Genomic DNA, 16,379 nt, shown 5'->3' on the forward strand with positions numbered 1-16,379 from the left:
CTGCTGGACCCTGTTGCCCCCTGCAGTCAGAGAAGAGATGCTACTGCAACCCTTCCCCAGGGCTACCATGACTATGTTCCCCTTGCCATAGGCAGGACCAGGAAGTGGGGAGAAATGCAGACATCTCTACCTGCAGCTTCCTACCTGGGTGTGTGCATTTACATCAAGTTGCACCTTGGTTGCAAGCAAAAGGAAGCTGCTATCCTCACCAGCTCACCTCTGCTTCAGCAGTAAGTGTAGCCTTAGGCTCCTATGGGTGAAGTCATGACATAGGGTAGAATAACAGCCCTAAACAACTAGATTCCACTGGGCCTCCTTCATGGCTCAGCATCTTGACTAACCAATGACAAGCCCATACCCGAGAGCTGTACAGGACATAACTTTAATACAAAAATGCACCACCCTACACAGCGCTTGGCTAATAGACCTCAAGTCTCTGGCTGTTTACAAGTAGGAAAGCATTGTACCATAGAAGACTCATTAGTTCTCTAGAAACATTAGGATCCTTCCTCCAGCAGCCTTAAGCTAACCATGCAAAGAGGCATGAGCACTGCAGGCTTTGCCCACAGCAATCTGGCAATGTGCATCCGTTCCTACTTTAAATACAGCTGTTCTGCCACTCCTAGTTCCAGTCTGAGCCAAGCCTGGTTTAGCTGGCAAAACTAGCTGGTTATCTTGTCACATAGACAAGCAAATGGGCCAGGCTTCAGTGTGTATATGAAGCCAATTTTTTAAAAAGCAAAGGGATTATCTCTATCCTCTTTCTCACCTCCCCTCCCCCCCAGCATTTCAAAGGGAGAATGTATACTAGTTCCCTTCGGGGGAAGGTTTTAGTGACCAGATTTGACTTGGTCCATTTTGAATCTGTTTGAATTTCAGGCATGTGTAAAAAGGAGTTGGTGGAAAAGCCTAAGAGCAGAATCCAGCCCTCCTGTCTTCTCCCTGCTCTAATAGTGAAGTAATGTGGGGTTAGGCCAAACTTTCCCCTGGGTGTTAGCGAGAGCAAAGTCTGGCTATATCGTTCTCTAAGAACGTAGGCTTCTAAGCTAAACAAGCTGCTGCTTGCACATCTCATTTCATGCCGCTGTACCACACGATTAATTGTTGGCCCAGGGTTTCACCTCACTTACAGTCACAGACAAATTAAGCACCACATGATTTTGCTTTTAACAAGTCTCTTGTATGGCACTGGCTGATGCCGTGCCAGCTGGCCAAGTGCTTGGAAGAAAGTGTTATAACCCTGAGCATCTCATACAACTTTGCCATAAGGGCAAAACCTAAGTCCAATTTAAAATCAGTCTCCAAGCAGCTTAATTCTTCGAAAAGCACACTAGGGCCCTTCGTATCAAAATAAGCTCTTTATGGCTCCATCCCATGTCGTGCGGAAGGCATCGTGGCCTCTTTCGGCAGGCTGGGTCAAGGGGTGCTGAGATAGGAAAGCCAGGGTTACCAATTCACTCTGCTCCCAGCGTGAAGTGCTGCTCCTCTCATTATTATTAGCGTCCATTCTTACATGAACCTGAAACCAGACAATTCCAGAGCAAGTGTTAGTCAGGGCCAGTCTTGGTGCCAGTGTTTTTGTACTAGTAAACTGCCTGGGTGTGACTGGACTTTATTTTTTAAATGGGCTGAGCTTGTGACCCTTTACATGCAATCTGAGGGTGTTTTGACTGTAAAGAGATAACTTTTGACCAGCACAGCTGATCAAGTCCCAGATTTCAGGGAAGATCCTAGGTATTTATGGGTAGAACCCTTACACAGTCAGTCTGGGAATGAATTTTAAACCCAAACTTCTTATAACATCAAATGCAAAACTATTAAACCATAGCAAAAAAACCTCCAAACCACCTAAAACCCTTCAGCTTCAACTAACATTAAGGGCCTTGTAAAAAGCAACAGAGTCCTGCAGCACCTTATAGACTAACAGGTGTATTGGAGCATGAGCTTTTGTGGGTGAATCCCCACTTCGTCAGACCCACAAAAGCTCATACTCCAATACATCTGTTAGTCTTTAAGGTGCCACAGGACTCTTTGCTGCTTTCTACAGATCCCCAGACTAACAGGGCTACCCCTCTGATAATTAAGGGCCTTGTTATTTGGCCTTCTATCCACAAAGCATTTAACCATTTATTGCTTCTATTCCACTCTCCAGAGGGCTCAGATTTGCAGCACATGGTACAAGTGGGGTATCCAAAAGTCACTCTTATCTCTGTGCTGTAGGGTAACCAAGCTATGACAGGCCTGATTCTAAACTAAGAACAGCTACATTTTTCTAGCTGTGGCTGCTGATTGTTTGCCATTTAGACAGCCAAGTACCCCATCCCTACAGCAGTGTGGAAGCAAAACTGTGCCTACAACTGAAGCCTCTGGACTCCCCTTTAAAAAAAAAAAAACAGGAGTCTGGCTGAGGATGGAGGGAAGAGAATTCCAGCCACCTTTCTAAGCCCTGTTCAGGGGCAGGGTTTGCATTATAGATACTATTTAATTTAGTGTGATGGGTCTTAGTTTCCATCTTAATTGTTCAACATTCTTGTTTTAAAAGGGGGGGAAAAAATCCATCTGGCAGGATGTGGCCTGCACAAATTAGTTACAGTTGTGAACTTTAAGCAGCATCACAAGGTAGAGTGGAAATATTCCAGTTCATGGCTCCACATTCCAGTATCGTGCTGGTGCTAAGGATGTGTCCTTAAAAGACAGAGTGAACCTATTTCAAAAAAACTCACTACAGAGCAGCACCTGTAACATCCCCCCACCCCCACAACAAATGTTTGTTTTTTAGCAAATAACAGAAAAAGTTTTACCCCTTTATAAGAGGAACCAGCTGAAAATTGACTTTGTCTTGTAGGGCCTGTGTTCTTCCGCACATAAGCAACTAGATTGGAACTAGGTATACTGCAGGATTTCCTCTACCGTTTAGAGGCAGGGCAGCTAATCAGGAATTAAGCTGTATTGTTGCTGCACACCAATTCCTCAGTGGACAAATGATCGGGTTTCTCAGCAAGTTTGATCAAAAGCATTTAATGGAAAACAAAAGGCTTTCAAATGCAAAAGTTGTAAATGGCTGGCAAATTGCATACTGAAACAAAGCACTTTAAAATTGTAATGGAGAATAAAACATCATACTATCCCAAAGAGCAGTACTCCACTAATGGCTCTGTACACTGAAATTAATGCAGCTGTGTGAAAACACAAACCTCTACAAGGCTGTATGCTGAAATTAACAGCAAACATTATGTTGATACTTATTTCACCAAGCTGGGTTAATTTCCATGACCCCCACGTTAGCTGGATAACTACAGCTGACACTAACATCTTGGTGGGAAATTAAGCCCCATGCCTGGTCTTTATTCAGCTAGTTATACTTTTTCAGGAGCGAAGGTTTTAATCAAATGCTTTTGTTCAAAGTTGTGGTGCAATTTTGCCTTTTCTAAACAGCACTGATTTGCTGCATTGCTGGAAAAAAAATGGCTTGTAGAATTCTAGGAGCAACTTTCCCAAATGTTCCCTGTACTCCCAAAACTCACGTGGACTGTTAACTTTTGTATTGAGTTCTGATACTGCACCCACAAATCCTAGAATCTAAGGCAGTTTCTGATGTAGCTTCTTATGGCCCCTGAACAGCAGTGGCATGAAAAGGAGCTGAGATAGTATGTACCCTCGCCACTGTCCAAAACTATGTGATCTCCATGCAGCTGTTTATTATCTTTGGATGCTGCATGAAGGGATCAGATTCAGCACAAACAGCTCTGAAATGAAACTCCAGCTGTTTGTGACCATCTTTTATTAATTACAAGCTGATGGTTTTGGAGTTGGCGTAGAAGTAGATTAACTGTGGCATAGACAAAACCGATCCAGTTGGTCTGCACAGGCATGGTATGTCTGCTATTCTACTGCTTAGATCTGCTTTACAAGAGGGAAGCAATCTGGCATTTGTACTTTAAATGGCCTGGTTTTTGTGCATTCCTAATGGGTAAATCAGAGCATGCCACCTGCTCCCCTCAAGTGAGGGACATGGCTCTTTGAAGTGTAACCCTAACGCCGGGGTAGAACTGGGATTAGAATTCAGCAGCAGGACCGTGTCTGCCTTACAGAGCTGGTGCCTATGGCAGTGTCATTGTAATAGCAAAAGGTGCAGGGGGAGAAGAGAACGCACTGGTACAACCTCTAGCAATAACCAGAATCGAGGCCCTTCTCCTGGCTGAGCGCGGCCAAACTACCCTCACTACTTACATGTCTCCAGTCGCTCCTCCAGGAAGGAGATCTGCTCACTCAGGGACTCGATTCTATCCAGCTGCCGCAGGGAGTAGAACAGCTGGCTGACGGGGTCTGTGCTGATGTCATCTGCTGCCGATGGCATGAGGTTATGGAATGGAGCCAACAATAACTGGAGTTTCTTTTGAGAGAGAGAGTGGAGCTGTTAGTTTCCATCCCTCTCTATTACACTATCAGACCACCTAGCGTGACCTGCCAGCTGGTTAGGGGTAGTTGATTACTGCTAATAGGGCTCCTGGGGGGGAAAGTTGTCACATCATTCACTGCAATGAGTGGGCAATGCAGAGGGGAATGCTGATACCAGAAGCCAAGACTAGATTAGGTGGCAAAATTAAAAACAGAGCCAGCGAAGGGCAAAAATTCCAGATGTGAACAGCTGTGCAATGCACTGGAGCCAAATACTCTAACTCTGATTTAAAAGTGCATTGAAAAAAGGCTGAAGTACAAGCGCCTGCATCTCTGGCTGCACTCGCTGACGGGAGCTCACCTGCTCCAGCACTTCCACCCGGCTGCGGAGGGCTTGCACTTCTTCCTTCATTTCACTGGAGGCGCCTGCCAGGAGCAAAACACCCCAGGAATTAATAAAATTCCTTAATGTGACCGTAACAGAGGGGTAGCGGGTTAGTCTTGATCTGTAAAAAGCGACGGAGTCCTGTGGCACCTTATAGACTAACAGACGTATTGAAGCATGAGCTTTCATAGGTGACATGCAGCCGATGAAGTGGGTACTCACCCACGAAAGCTCATGCTGCAATACGTCTATTAGGCTATAAGGTGCCACAGGACTCTTGGTTGCTTTTTAAAGTGAACCATCATCCTCAAAATGGGCTGTGATGGCAGAGCGAGGTTGCTATCTCTCAGGTGCAAAAAACCCAGGAGCCCCTAGCAGGGCGGAGTTGGGGGTGTGTACTGAGCCCCCTGGCAAATTTCCCAGCCAGCGTGGGAAAACCTGGCCACGTGCCACTGCCAACCCTGGGGGGAGCAGCAGCCGAAGGGTTAACCCGGAGGTCTGCCTGACAGTGACGGAATGAGCTGGCTGTTCTCTGCCACCCCACGTGCCACACGCTGACATGCTTGTTGAGAGCAGGGGGCTCCCTTAGCAGTTCATTGAGCAGCTGCAGGAATGAAAACAAGGGACAGCTCAGGCGTCCCCCCCATCAATCTATGTACTAGCTAGAAATCTCTGCCGAGAGTTTACTAGCAGCCCCCCACTGCCTCAACTAATCCAGGAACTATGGAAAAGGGCTTGCGCAGTAATGACCAGCCAGGACACCAGTGGCTGATTGAATACACACAACTGCCCTCAGCTGAGCCACTGACTGACCCCTGTGAGCTAATTAATCTGCCCTTATTCTGAAACCTTTCTGCCCTGGGACTAGAAGAGCTCTGCACGGTGTGCTTGCATAGCCTTGGCTTTTGGGATTCTTACTTTTGGAAGGTCTTAGCTGTGGGGTGGGCTGCAAGGCAAGGTCTCAGTCATGAATGAACGTGCCTTCTGCATGCTTGGCCCTTCTACGCTCCTGAAAGTGGGTTTGTTGTACAGGGGGACCGGGGGGAACCTACTCTCATCTTTCAGAGGGGTAGCCGTGTTAGTCTGGATCTGTAAAAGCAGCAAAGAATCCTGTGGCACCTTATAGACTAACAGACGTTTTGGAGCATGAGCTTTCGTGGGTGCATGCATCTGACGAAGTGAGTATTCACCCACGAAAGCTCATGCTCCTGCTCCAAAATGTCTGTTAGTCTATAAGGTGCCACAGGATTCTTTGCTGCTTTTACTCTCATCTTATGACTCCACTGACTTCTCTGGGGTTGTGCAGTTGGATTGTGCAAAGGGTTGGCCCTTTGATTATTTTTTTTCCAGAGATTCACCAGTCTGGATCCTCCATCTGGTGAGGATCTGGCCTAAACCAGGCAACCAAGCTTCTAGTATAGTCAAGCAATGCCGGTTCTTATTGAAGAACGTGGTCTTTGCAGTGTAGCAAACCACAAGGAACAGGAACACAGAAAGCTGGCCAAACCCCAGCCTCTGACCCTAATCCTGATGGGCACATTACCCCACAAACTACAACCAGCCTTTGCTCCTCAGGCCTCTTCAGGCTTTTCCCCTCACTGGGTAGCACAGCATGGGTCCAAAATGTGTGTGCTTGTGGGGGAGGAGGGGAATTACCTTTGTTCTGAACAGGAATGAGATGAATGTTTAGAATTATTGTCTGGCTGTAACTAAACTAGCCCTGGAGTAACCTGTGTTTCCACCAAAGGGTATTAAGAGACGGCCGTCAGCCACTGCCACTTTTCCTTAGAGATGCTCAGGTGCCAAAGATATTTAAAAAGTGATTTGTTTTCATTCCTTGGCTTTGGCAGGATTTCAAAGGGCAGTTTGGGGTCTGTGCTCCACAGGGTCCTAGAGCTGCACTGCTCTAGCAAAGCAGGCATGGTCTGACACCCAGCACACAACAGTGGGCTACAGCCAGATGCAGTTAGGAAGGGGAGGCCTCATTACCCCGGGCTAGCAATTGTCCTTGTGCAGGGCCCTGCTTTCACTTAATGAGCTCGCTGGAGCCTTCTCCCCATCCGCAAGACCCAAACAACTGGCCACTGATGGTCTGCTGAAGGGAGCAGGTGTTGCTAGGCTGGGCTGTGGTCAGGGCCAGCCCTAAGAGGGCCCCGCACCCAAGCCCCAGTACGGCGTACCAGCAAGACCCCGTGCACTGTACCGGGGTAGCCCGGCTTCCCCGGGGGCAATTTAAAGGGTCTGGGGCTCCCAGCAGGGGCTGGAGCCCTGGGGTAGGGCTGCGGGGCTCTGGGGGCTATTTAAAAAGTCTGGGGCTCCCAGGGCTCCCTCAGCTATTTAAAGGGCCGGGGCGGTAGAATCAGGGGAGCCCCGGGCCCTTTAAATAGCCCCCAAAGCCCTGGGGTAGTGGGGGGCTCCGGGGGCTATTTAAAGGGTCCCGGGCTCCAGCTGCCTTTGCCACCCCGGTCCTTTAAATAGCCCCCGGAGCCCCGCCCCTTCCCCAGGGCTCCCGCAGCTATTTACAGGGCTGGGGCAGTAGTACCTCCTGTACCTGCACCCCTTGCCCCCAGCCAGCCCCTGCTGCACCCCCTGCCCGCACCAGCCCCACACCCCCTGCCCCCAGCCAGCCCCTGCCTCCAGCCCCGCACCCCCTGCCCTGCCCACACCAGCACCTGCCCTGTCTCCAGCCAACCCCTGCTGCATCCCCCTGCCTGAAGCCAGCCAGTCCCGCACTCCTGTCTCCAGCCCTGCCAACCCATGCCGCACCCCCCTGTGGCCCTGCCTGAAGCCACCTAGCCCACCCCACACCGCCGTCTCCAGCCAGCCCCGCACCCCTTGCCCTACCTGCAGCCAGACCCTACCTCCATTCAGCACCTGCCCTCCCTCCAGCCCGCCCCATGTCCATTGGTGCCCTGCAGTTCCCAGGGCAGTAACCCTGCACACCTGCTTCAATGAGGGGGGCAGGGAGCAGCTGGGACCCACACGTGCACACCTTAGGGTGACCAGACAGCAAGTGGAGGGTAATAGGATCCTATATAAGAAAAAGACCCAAAAATCGGGACTGTCCCTATAAAATTGGGACATCTGGTCATCCTAGCACAACCCCAGGGAGTGGCGGGACCCACACATGTAAAACAGAGCTCATTTCTAGTTCAGGCCCATCTGTTTTAAAAAGAACATCCGTGCTTTCCCAGACATGTCAGGCTTTTGGTTCTTAAATCGCCATCCGGGAGGAAAATACGGCCATATCGTAACCCTATTGGTACAAAATATACCTACTGTGGCACATCCCTTAAATCAGAACTTTTTATAGGGAACCGGTTGCTAAGAAATGAAAGGCTTTTTTTTTTACATTTTTGTTTGTTTAGTTATCCCTGCCGGGGCCCCGCCAAAAATGTTCGAATTGGGCCCCGCACTTTCTAAAGCCAGCCCTGGCTGTGGTATATGCATGGTGTGTCCTACCCTTCCATGGGCTTGGATGACAGCAACACCGTCAAACCGGCATAGCTCCACTGACTTCAGGGGGGCTGTATTGACCCATGCAAAGAGGAAAATGGCACCTGCAGCCTGCCTAGAGCACCGTCCTCCGCGCTGCTTCTGTCCTCAGGGCTGGGCAGCTGGCGTAGCAAAGAATTTGCTCAAGAGGGCAGGACTCTAGCCCATTCAGCCCTCTGCCTCCTGCATCACTCTAGAGAGAAACCGGGGCAGGGGGTGGACCTGTGCACCTTGTACCACGGCAGAATTAGTGATAAAAAGGCTACGAGGTTGTCACGGAGGTCACAGATTCCGTGACTTCTTCGGCTTCAGCACCCCTGCCCTGCAGCTGGAACCTGGCCCATGCGCTCCCCTGCCCCGGAGCTGGGGCTGGAACTGGGGCTGTGGGCCCCTGCCCCACGGCTTCCACCGGGGGCTGCAACTGGGGCCGTGTTCCCCGTCCTGCAGCTTCCACCAGGGGCCAGGGCTGTGTGCCCCCCTTGCGACTTCCCAGGGCTGTTACACGCCCCACCCGCCCCATGGCTGTGGCCAAGGCTGCGCGCCTATGGCTGGACCTGGGACTGTGTGCCCCTGCCCCTCTGGCTGCCGCCAGCTCCAGAGCCAGGGCTGTGCGCTCGCCCTCCCATGGCAGCGGCCGCTGGATCCAGGGCTGTGACCCACCCCACATGGCATGGGGCTTAGACTGTCAGCCCCCTCTTCCCCATCCCCCAGGACTCCAGCTGTCATTCCTCCCCCTACTTTGCCCTGTCCTCTGATTATTTTTACTAAAGTTACAGACAGGTCAGGGGCGCCCGTGAATTTTTGTTTGCTGCCCGTGACCCATGCATCACTTTTACTAAAAATAACCGTGACAGACTCTTAGCCGTATTGCGAAACTTGCTGCAACAGCCCAGGAGGAGATGGCAGGGATGGCCCCGATGCAGGAAAGGGCTCGGGGGGAGGAAAAGGCAGAGGGGGTAGGCCGCGGGGATCATATCCATGGCCATACGTGCCGGCGCAGCCCTTCCGCCCGTGCGGCTCCCGTCTGTCGCCAGGGCTGGCCGCAGCGCATTATTACTCACGGTACGAGTTTGAAGTGTCACAGCGCGTACCAAAAGTAATAATGGGCCGGCACCAGCGTCGCTGCCACACCCGTCCTCACGGCGCTGGAGTCACACGCAGAGAAACGATGACGTTGGGCTGACCCAGTTGTCTCCCCGCTGGCCACTGTGTCTCCGGCCCGGCCAGTCGCTGGCTTCCAAAGCCCCTAAAGTCCCGCCAGCTGCGGGGGGGTCTGGCCCAATAATCAGTTGAACCTCACGGCAATCCATTATCCCCATTTTACAGCCAAGCCACAGAGTCACATGTCAGAATCGAATCCTGGCCCCCAGACCCCTGCTCCAGCGCCTAGAGCCCCCTACTGCCTCGCACCCTTTGGGGCAGGCTATGCAATTACCATTCAGCAGCATGCCCCAGGACTAGCTCCAGCCCATGCTGTGCTACCTGATCGGTTGAGGGCAGGGGAGGCCTCCGTCTCAGTGGGTGGGTCTGAAGCCTGGCATGATTTCCCATCGGCGGAGAGCCTTTGCCCAGCCCGACAGGCACATCCGTAGCTCCCAGGCGTGTTGGCACAATGCTGGCTGCAGCCGTGGCTCGGGCCAGCGCATTCATCCACATCTGAAAGCACAGGGGTAAAGTCACAGGCTCGGGTCGGGGGTAGGCCACCAGGGAGCAGCCTTTGTGAAGCCAGGGTTAGCACAGAGCATGGCAGATTGACACCACCAAGTCAGACATGGGCCCCTCACCAAGAGCATACGTGGGACGGCTAGGACGGGAGAGCCGTCAGCCATCCCTTGTGGGACGGCTTAATCCAGGCCACAAGCTGGGGAGACTAGTGTGGTGAGGGCAGGGTGGATTAGTTGGGAGCTGGAGAGAGAACCCCACAGCGTCTGGCTGTACCCAGCTGCCCGAGTAAAGACTCTCCTTTGCTGTCAATGCAGCCAGCTCGGGGCTCGCTTCTAGCAGGAGCTAAACTTCATGGCCCTAATTCGTCACTGTGTTACTCCTGTTTTCTGCCGCTGATGCTATATCAGGTTAAAAACGGGAGGAGCCGCATGACACATCAGGCCCGGGACGTGTAAAAAGGACAAAAACAAAGCCCCTGATCTGAACGCTCCCTAATTCTGGAGCTGGAGCAAATTGGGTGAGCGCTGTTCAGTGCTGGTTCCAGGGGGTGGGGGCACCACATGTGCCAGGCCATCCCCGGTGAGGTGCTATCAGCCTTGAGAGAGAGAGAGAGAAAGAGAGAGAGAGAGAGAGAGAGAGAGACCAGGGGCTGGGGCTGTGTGTGTGTGTGTGTGTGTGTGTGTGTGTGGCCCAACAACCTCACCTCACACAGGGGGGTATTAATGCCATGCCCACAAAGTGACATGAACGACAGCCCCCTCCTGTGCCTGGGTGAGTCTGTTCTAGGCACCAGGAAAATCTCTCCAACCCTCTGAGCTGGGATTACAGTGACCAGATGTCCTGATTTTATAGGGACAGTCCTGATTTTGGGGTTTTTTTCTTATATAGGCTCTTATTACCCCCCCACACACACACCCCGTCCCAATTTTTCATACACGCTGTCTGGTCGCCCTAGCTGGGATCCAAGCTGTCGCTACAGCCTGCCAGTGAGTCATGCCTAAGCCAGTGTTTCAACCCCACACACATGCACTGGTATTACAAATGTGCCAGATCCTCAGCTGGTGGAAATCAGTGCCACTTCACTGGCCTCAAGAGAGCTGATTTATACCCGTCAGGCATCTGCCTCCAACCACGTACTGGACTCACTGGGCCTCTGATTTAGCCTGGGACAGGTTTTACACCATTCGAATCCATAGTGACTCCTGGAGAGAACCAGAAAGGCTGCGACAGGCCTGAATTCCTGGGCTGGGGCTGGGCAGGCCTATGCATGCGCCCCGGGGTGTAACATGAAGCCCCCAAAATGAGGCCTCTCGAATAAAGTGAGCAGGAAAGGGCATTTAGGGACAGATTCTGAAGCGGTGTAACGTGATGGGCGGGCGCGTCTCCCATTTAGCCCAGCTGAGATGAAATGGAATCCAGTCTCAGCCCTGTGCGCTAGCAGGGGGAGGGAATGGAGGGAAGGCCTCCCACAGCTAGCGCCCCCCCAAAATCCACCGAGCAGCCCAAATGTGTTACCCCAATCTGCCAGCTACACGCTAGCTTCTGCCTCCCTCTGCTGGGTTAACAGCGTTACACCATCCAAACCCTTTGGCTGGCTTGGCCCACCCCCTGCCTGCTGGTCTGTGGGAGCTGTGGGCATAAACAGCAGCCCCCCCATAACCCCACCCGACCCCTCCAGTCCTTTGCTGTCAGTGACCTGCCCCAAGTCACCAGTGCCAGAGCCCAGATCCGCGAGCCAGTCCCTCCCCGAGCGCTGCCCATGAGCGACAATGCCTCGCCCCTGGGAAGGCAGCCAGCTCACCAAGCAGGAAGCAGGTGGGTCTTTTGCACAAGCACCTGACCTGGCCATGGGTGAAGCACAAGGGCAAGGGCAGCAGAAAGCTGCTGAAGATGCCTGACAGCCCATTACACGCATCGGGTGCAGAGCTGACGCCCTGCGGAGGCAGCGCCCACATATCTTGGGGGCTGACCCAAAGCATGGAATGGAGGCACCATGCAGCTGGTGTCACGGGTTGGGTACACACGCTGGGTCCTGTAAAGAAGCTCTGACAGCTAACAGAGCATGGAGTTACTCTCTCAGCCCATGGGCCTGGCACTCTGCCAGTGCACGGCTCACGTTCACTCCCTGCTGAGAACCAACAGAGGAAACCATTAGGCCTAGGTCCCCTTCATGGTGCCACTGGACTATCCAGGAGATTGTTGTCAGCTACTGCAAATCACCTGTGACAAATCACCTGCTTTATCTCGCCATCCCCCACCGTGCTCCCATCGCCCCGGTAAAGGGAAGCCCAGGGGAGATACTGAAATACAAACAGGGGAACCAGAGCTGTTACCTGTCTGGCAGGATTTCCCCATCCATCCTGGGGGGCAGGTGCATCTGTCTGGGGCTGAACAGCTCCCGCCGTTTTGACAAGGCAACCTGCAAATGGCTGTAAAACAATAACACACCGTCACAATGTTGCCGAGGCAGAAGTTCGGGCCTCCCACCACACGCAGACGCGCACGTGCACCCACCATTGCAGATTCCTGCTGTCGGGGAGATTTTTATTACACACGCAGGCGCCTTCTGAGCTCCTGGCCTGGCCTTTGTGCTGAGCACTGCTACAGAATGTTTCTGGCCGCCAGCAGAATTCGGGCGAACATTAAAGGGGAGCGAAAACGTGGGGCTGGAGCCTCAGCTGGTGTCAATACCCATAGCTCCATTAATGTCAGCGTTGCCACCAGCTGAGGATCCCATCCCGGGAATGCACCAGCCTCCATGTGACTCACATCTGTATTACGCTCAACATGTGGCACTCCTGACGGGCACTCTGCGTGAGACAAGAGGTAGAATACCCCACAGTGACTCACAGAGGGCAAAGGCTGTGAACGCCTCGCTCCCATGGGCCAGCAACGAGCGATGTGTGCAAACAGCTGCTCCCAGTGGAAGTAAGAGGTTCACACTCTGGCCCAGAGTTCGTCAGAGATCCCTGAGCAGATCAGAAAGGAGGATTCGGCCCCAGAAACTCAGCATTTTCATACAGCCTTCTAGTAACTCTGGGAGCTCATCAAATGAAGCAACAGATCTAGGATGGTGTCTTGAATGGCCCTGAGCTGATGCCTGGAAAGTCTTTCCACTGGTGTTCGCTAGCACAATAAACACTTTCATTTGTAACTTAACCCATTTCAGTCCTGGAAAGAGGAAGACGTCCTCAGAGTCTGTGTAGGGAGTAGGAGGGATATAGAGGGGGACTGCAGCAGCCCTCAATCAGCGACAGGCTCTGGGAAGCGTTAATGTATTGCAGTCTGGTTTGAGCTGGTAAGAGTTTAGCCTCTGATGGGCTTGGCACTCCTTTTGTGCTGTACAACACTAGTTCCCCCTAAAAGCAGAGATCTGCCATTACTGCTGATTTATGCGGAAAGGGTTTATTAATTTCTCCTCTGGTATAAGCCAAGCTAATAAAGCGACACACGCAAGGCAAGCAAAGCAAGGCTATAAATGAATGGCTAATTGAAACCCATTTGTTCTCACAGGCGGGTGCATAAGTGCCAGCTTAGTACAAGAGAGAATTACATGAATTTCAGACAGATCTGGTAACAAGGGCAGTGGCTTTTGAGGCACATAGAAGTTATGGTCAGAGAGGTGCTGAGAGCCCTCTGCAAGGTGTTAACAACCCCCGTCTGTGCTATATTTCCTTCTCTCCAGCATTCTGCACTAGGAGAGCCCCTCCCACCAGCAAGATGCTAATACTCTTCATTCAGCGATCTCAAAGCACAAAGCTTTTTGCCAACGTGGGCGTAGTAGTTACAATCCCTGTGTTACGGATGGGTGCGCTGAGACACCAAGAGGGTGTGATTTGCCCAGGGCCCCTGCTAAAGTCAGGAACAGAATCCCTATCTCCTGACTCCCAGGTCAGTGCTCAAGCAAGGCTGTAGCTGTCCCTCTCAAGGCTACGGGATTGATTCTGCTCTCGTTTACACCAGTGTAGATCAGGCAGAAAGCCGCCGCTGTCAATGAAAAAAGACTGGTGTAAAACAAAGTGGAAGGGGAGCAGGACCAAGGCACCAAAGGGGAGATGCTGCAATCTCATCACAATCCATATTCTCTCTCTGCCACTCATTTACCTTTGCTGCATCCGACTGCGTGGCTGTTTGCCCGTCTCCATCCAGGGCAGCACATATAGATGGGCTGGGAAAATCTCCTGTAGGCCAGGCGATAGGCAACCTTGTATGTGGTTCTGCGATAAGGTTCAGGAAAGTGTTAGGGACTGAGCCTGTATGGAGTACGGAAAGAGCCGACTGCTTCGCCCTGGGGAGAGTCACCATCCTTCCCCCGCCTAGCTCCTAGAGTTGGGGGGTAAACCAGGTCATCCCTTTGCCGTTTACTTCCCCTATTGTGCCAGCCTGCCTCTGCCCACTCCCTATCCCTCCCTGCCCACATGCTCCCAGGAGTAGGGGCCACGCCCACACCAAGTATGGCTGTCTCTCCCAACAGGGGAATGGGGGAATGGTCTTCCTCCCTGCAGTGTGCAGGGTGATCGCTCCTTATACACCTCTGAACAAACCCTTTGCTAAGCACCCCGGAGGGATGCTGTGTCTCTGGGCAAATACTTGCACTCAGCTTCCCCGGAGACTGCAGTCCAACCCTGGAGTGGACGGGCTATTCCAGATGCCACCTGTCTGCAGAGATGGTGCCCGTCATTCCCTGAAGCAGGCTGCTCTCCTCACCTGTACGTACTGCAGAGCCGGTGTCCCTGGCACGTTGTGAGGTAGGGCTGGTAGACAGGCTGCACGTGGGACTCCACATACGAAGCAGCTCTGTTCTGCATCTCTGCAGAGCACACCCTGCGGCTAGACAAAAGGCATCGTGTCTCACTCAAAGCGAAAGCAACAGGGATCAGGCCCGGAAGGCAGATAAGGAATGTGATGTGAAAACCCCTTCATGGGGCCAAACCCAGCTCCAGTGCAAGAGGATGCAATGCCACTGCTTTCTGTGCAACTGTGCCTTCTTACTCCCTGGCTGCATTTGGCCTATGGAGGACCTGATTCTCAGCTAGCGTCAGTGGCCCCATGTCTCCAATGGAGCTGTGCCAAGTTCCCCTAGCAGAGACTCTAGCCAAGAACCTCACAGAGGGTTGGTTAAGATGCAATTGCTATGGCTCCCTTAATTTCTCATTTACTGGAGCAGAGCTATTGGGGTGTGGTTGGGAAGAGAAGCTGATAGGGGCTTCCAAAACTTAACACAAGTAAATCCCTTGACTATCAGCTATATATCCTGCCTCACACATCTGAGAGCTTTTATCCTGCACCTATCTTGATAAGTTCTACATTCGCAGGGACCCTCCCTTCTACCCTCAAAGCTGCAAGGCTGCCTCTACTGTTTGCATCCAGGCACCCTGGATGGCCATCTCCAGTCTCACTGAAAACAATGTCGGGAGCAGGTATCCGCAGCAAATGGGCTGCTGGGTGGCTGTCATGCAAAGTCTCCGAACAGAGTCCTCCGAAGCCTGCTGTAAAATTACCGTGCAAAGGAGAGGAATCCAAATCCATTAGTGCGGGAATCATTTCCCCCTGAACAGCAGATTAAAAGGGACATGTCAACGCGGTAAGAAAAATCATTTGCTTTTTAGCTGGCCTTTGATTTGTTTTCGTTCTGAGACTGTGGCAGCACTGAAAGACAACACCTAGGTGATGACCAAAAATCCACAGCAAGGACCAGATTCTGCTCAGTGGAGTAAAATCCCTTCCACTGAAGTAGCTCTAAAGTAGATCTGGATCTCCCCACCCCGCCCACCCACAAAGGAAAAGTTTCATGAAATTCACATCCAAAGCGTTCTTGGTTAGAGATTTTTGCACCATTTTGCCTTTTGCCAGCTTGAGAGGTTCTGTTCAGCTGGATGTTGTGTGACACCGATCTTAGCCTCTGGAGTAGAAGCCCATTAAGAAACCCGATTAGTTGTGTCAGCTTCCCAGACAAACTAGAAACTTGAACTAAAGTGCTGAAAATGAACACAGACGTCAGATGCTTTCCATTAACTCAGGATAACTCATTTCACCCTGCTGGATTAATGGTATGAAAGAGGCTTTTGCTGACATTATTATAAAGATCTATCTATCTACTCTGGGTGTGTGTGTATATATATCAGCAGCCAGCTATATGTGTGTGTGTGTGTGTGTGTGTGTGTGTGTGTGTGTGTGTGTGTAAGAGAGAGAGAGAGAGAGAGAGAGATTAAGCTTGTGTGTGTGTGAGAGAGAGATTCAGTGACTGTGTGTGTGAGAGAGATTCAGTGAGTGTGTGTGTGTGAGAGAGAGATTCAGTGAGTGTGTGTATGTGTGTGAGAGAGTGAGCAAGAAAGAGAGAGAGATTCAGCTTGTGTGTGTGTGTGTGTGTGTGTGAGAGAGTGAGAGAGAGACTTCAGGACTGAAAAAGATTCAATACTGTAGTAAGGGCTGAGTC

At 51.8% G+C, this 16,379-nt stretch overlaps 1 protein-coding gene across 6 annotated transcripts in view; it reads right to left on the reverse strand.

The window, feature by feature from the left end:
• Positions 1–366: 366 nt before the first annotated feature.
• Positions 367–16,379, reverse strand: part of EGFL7 (EGF like domain multiple 7) — a 32,709-nt gene continuing 16,696 nt past the window's right edge. For all 6 annotated transcript variants that reach the window (XM_030535280.1, XM_030535281.1, XM_030535283.1 and 3 more), the window contains 7 exons: positions 14,651–14,773; positions 14,048–14,160; positions 12,277–12,372; positions 9,761–9,934; positions 4,760–4,824; positions 4,231–4,393; positions 367–1,519 (listed from right to left, as the gene is read on the reverse strand). In XM_030535280.1, coding sequence (XP_030391140.1) covers positions 1,497–1,519; positions 4,231–4,393; positions 4,760–4,824; positions 9,761–9,934; positions 12,277–12,372; positions 14,048–14,160; positions 14,651–14,773 — 757 coding nt within the window. In that variant the 3' untranslated portion in view covers positions 367–1,496. The remainder of the gene's footprint in view (positions 1,520–4,230; positions 4,394–4,759; positions 4,825–9,760; positions 9,935–12,276; positions 12,373–14,047; positions 14,161–14,650; positions 14,774–16,379) is intronic.

The sequence above is a fragment of the Gopherus evgoodei genome, chromosome 16 (genome assembly GCF_007399415.2).
Source record: "Gopherus evgoodei ecotype Sinaloan lineage chromosome 16, rGopEvg1_v1.p, whole genome shotgun sequence".
Taxonomy (NCBI): Eukaryota; Metazoa; Chordata; order Testudines; family Testudinidae; genus Gopherus; species Gopherus evgoodei.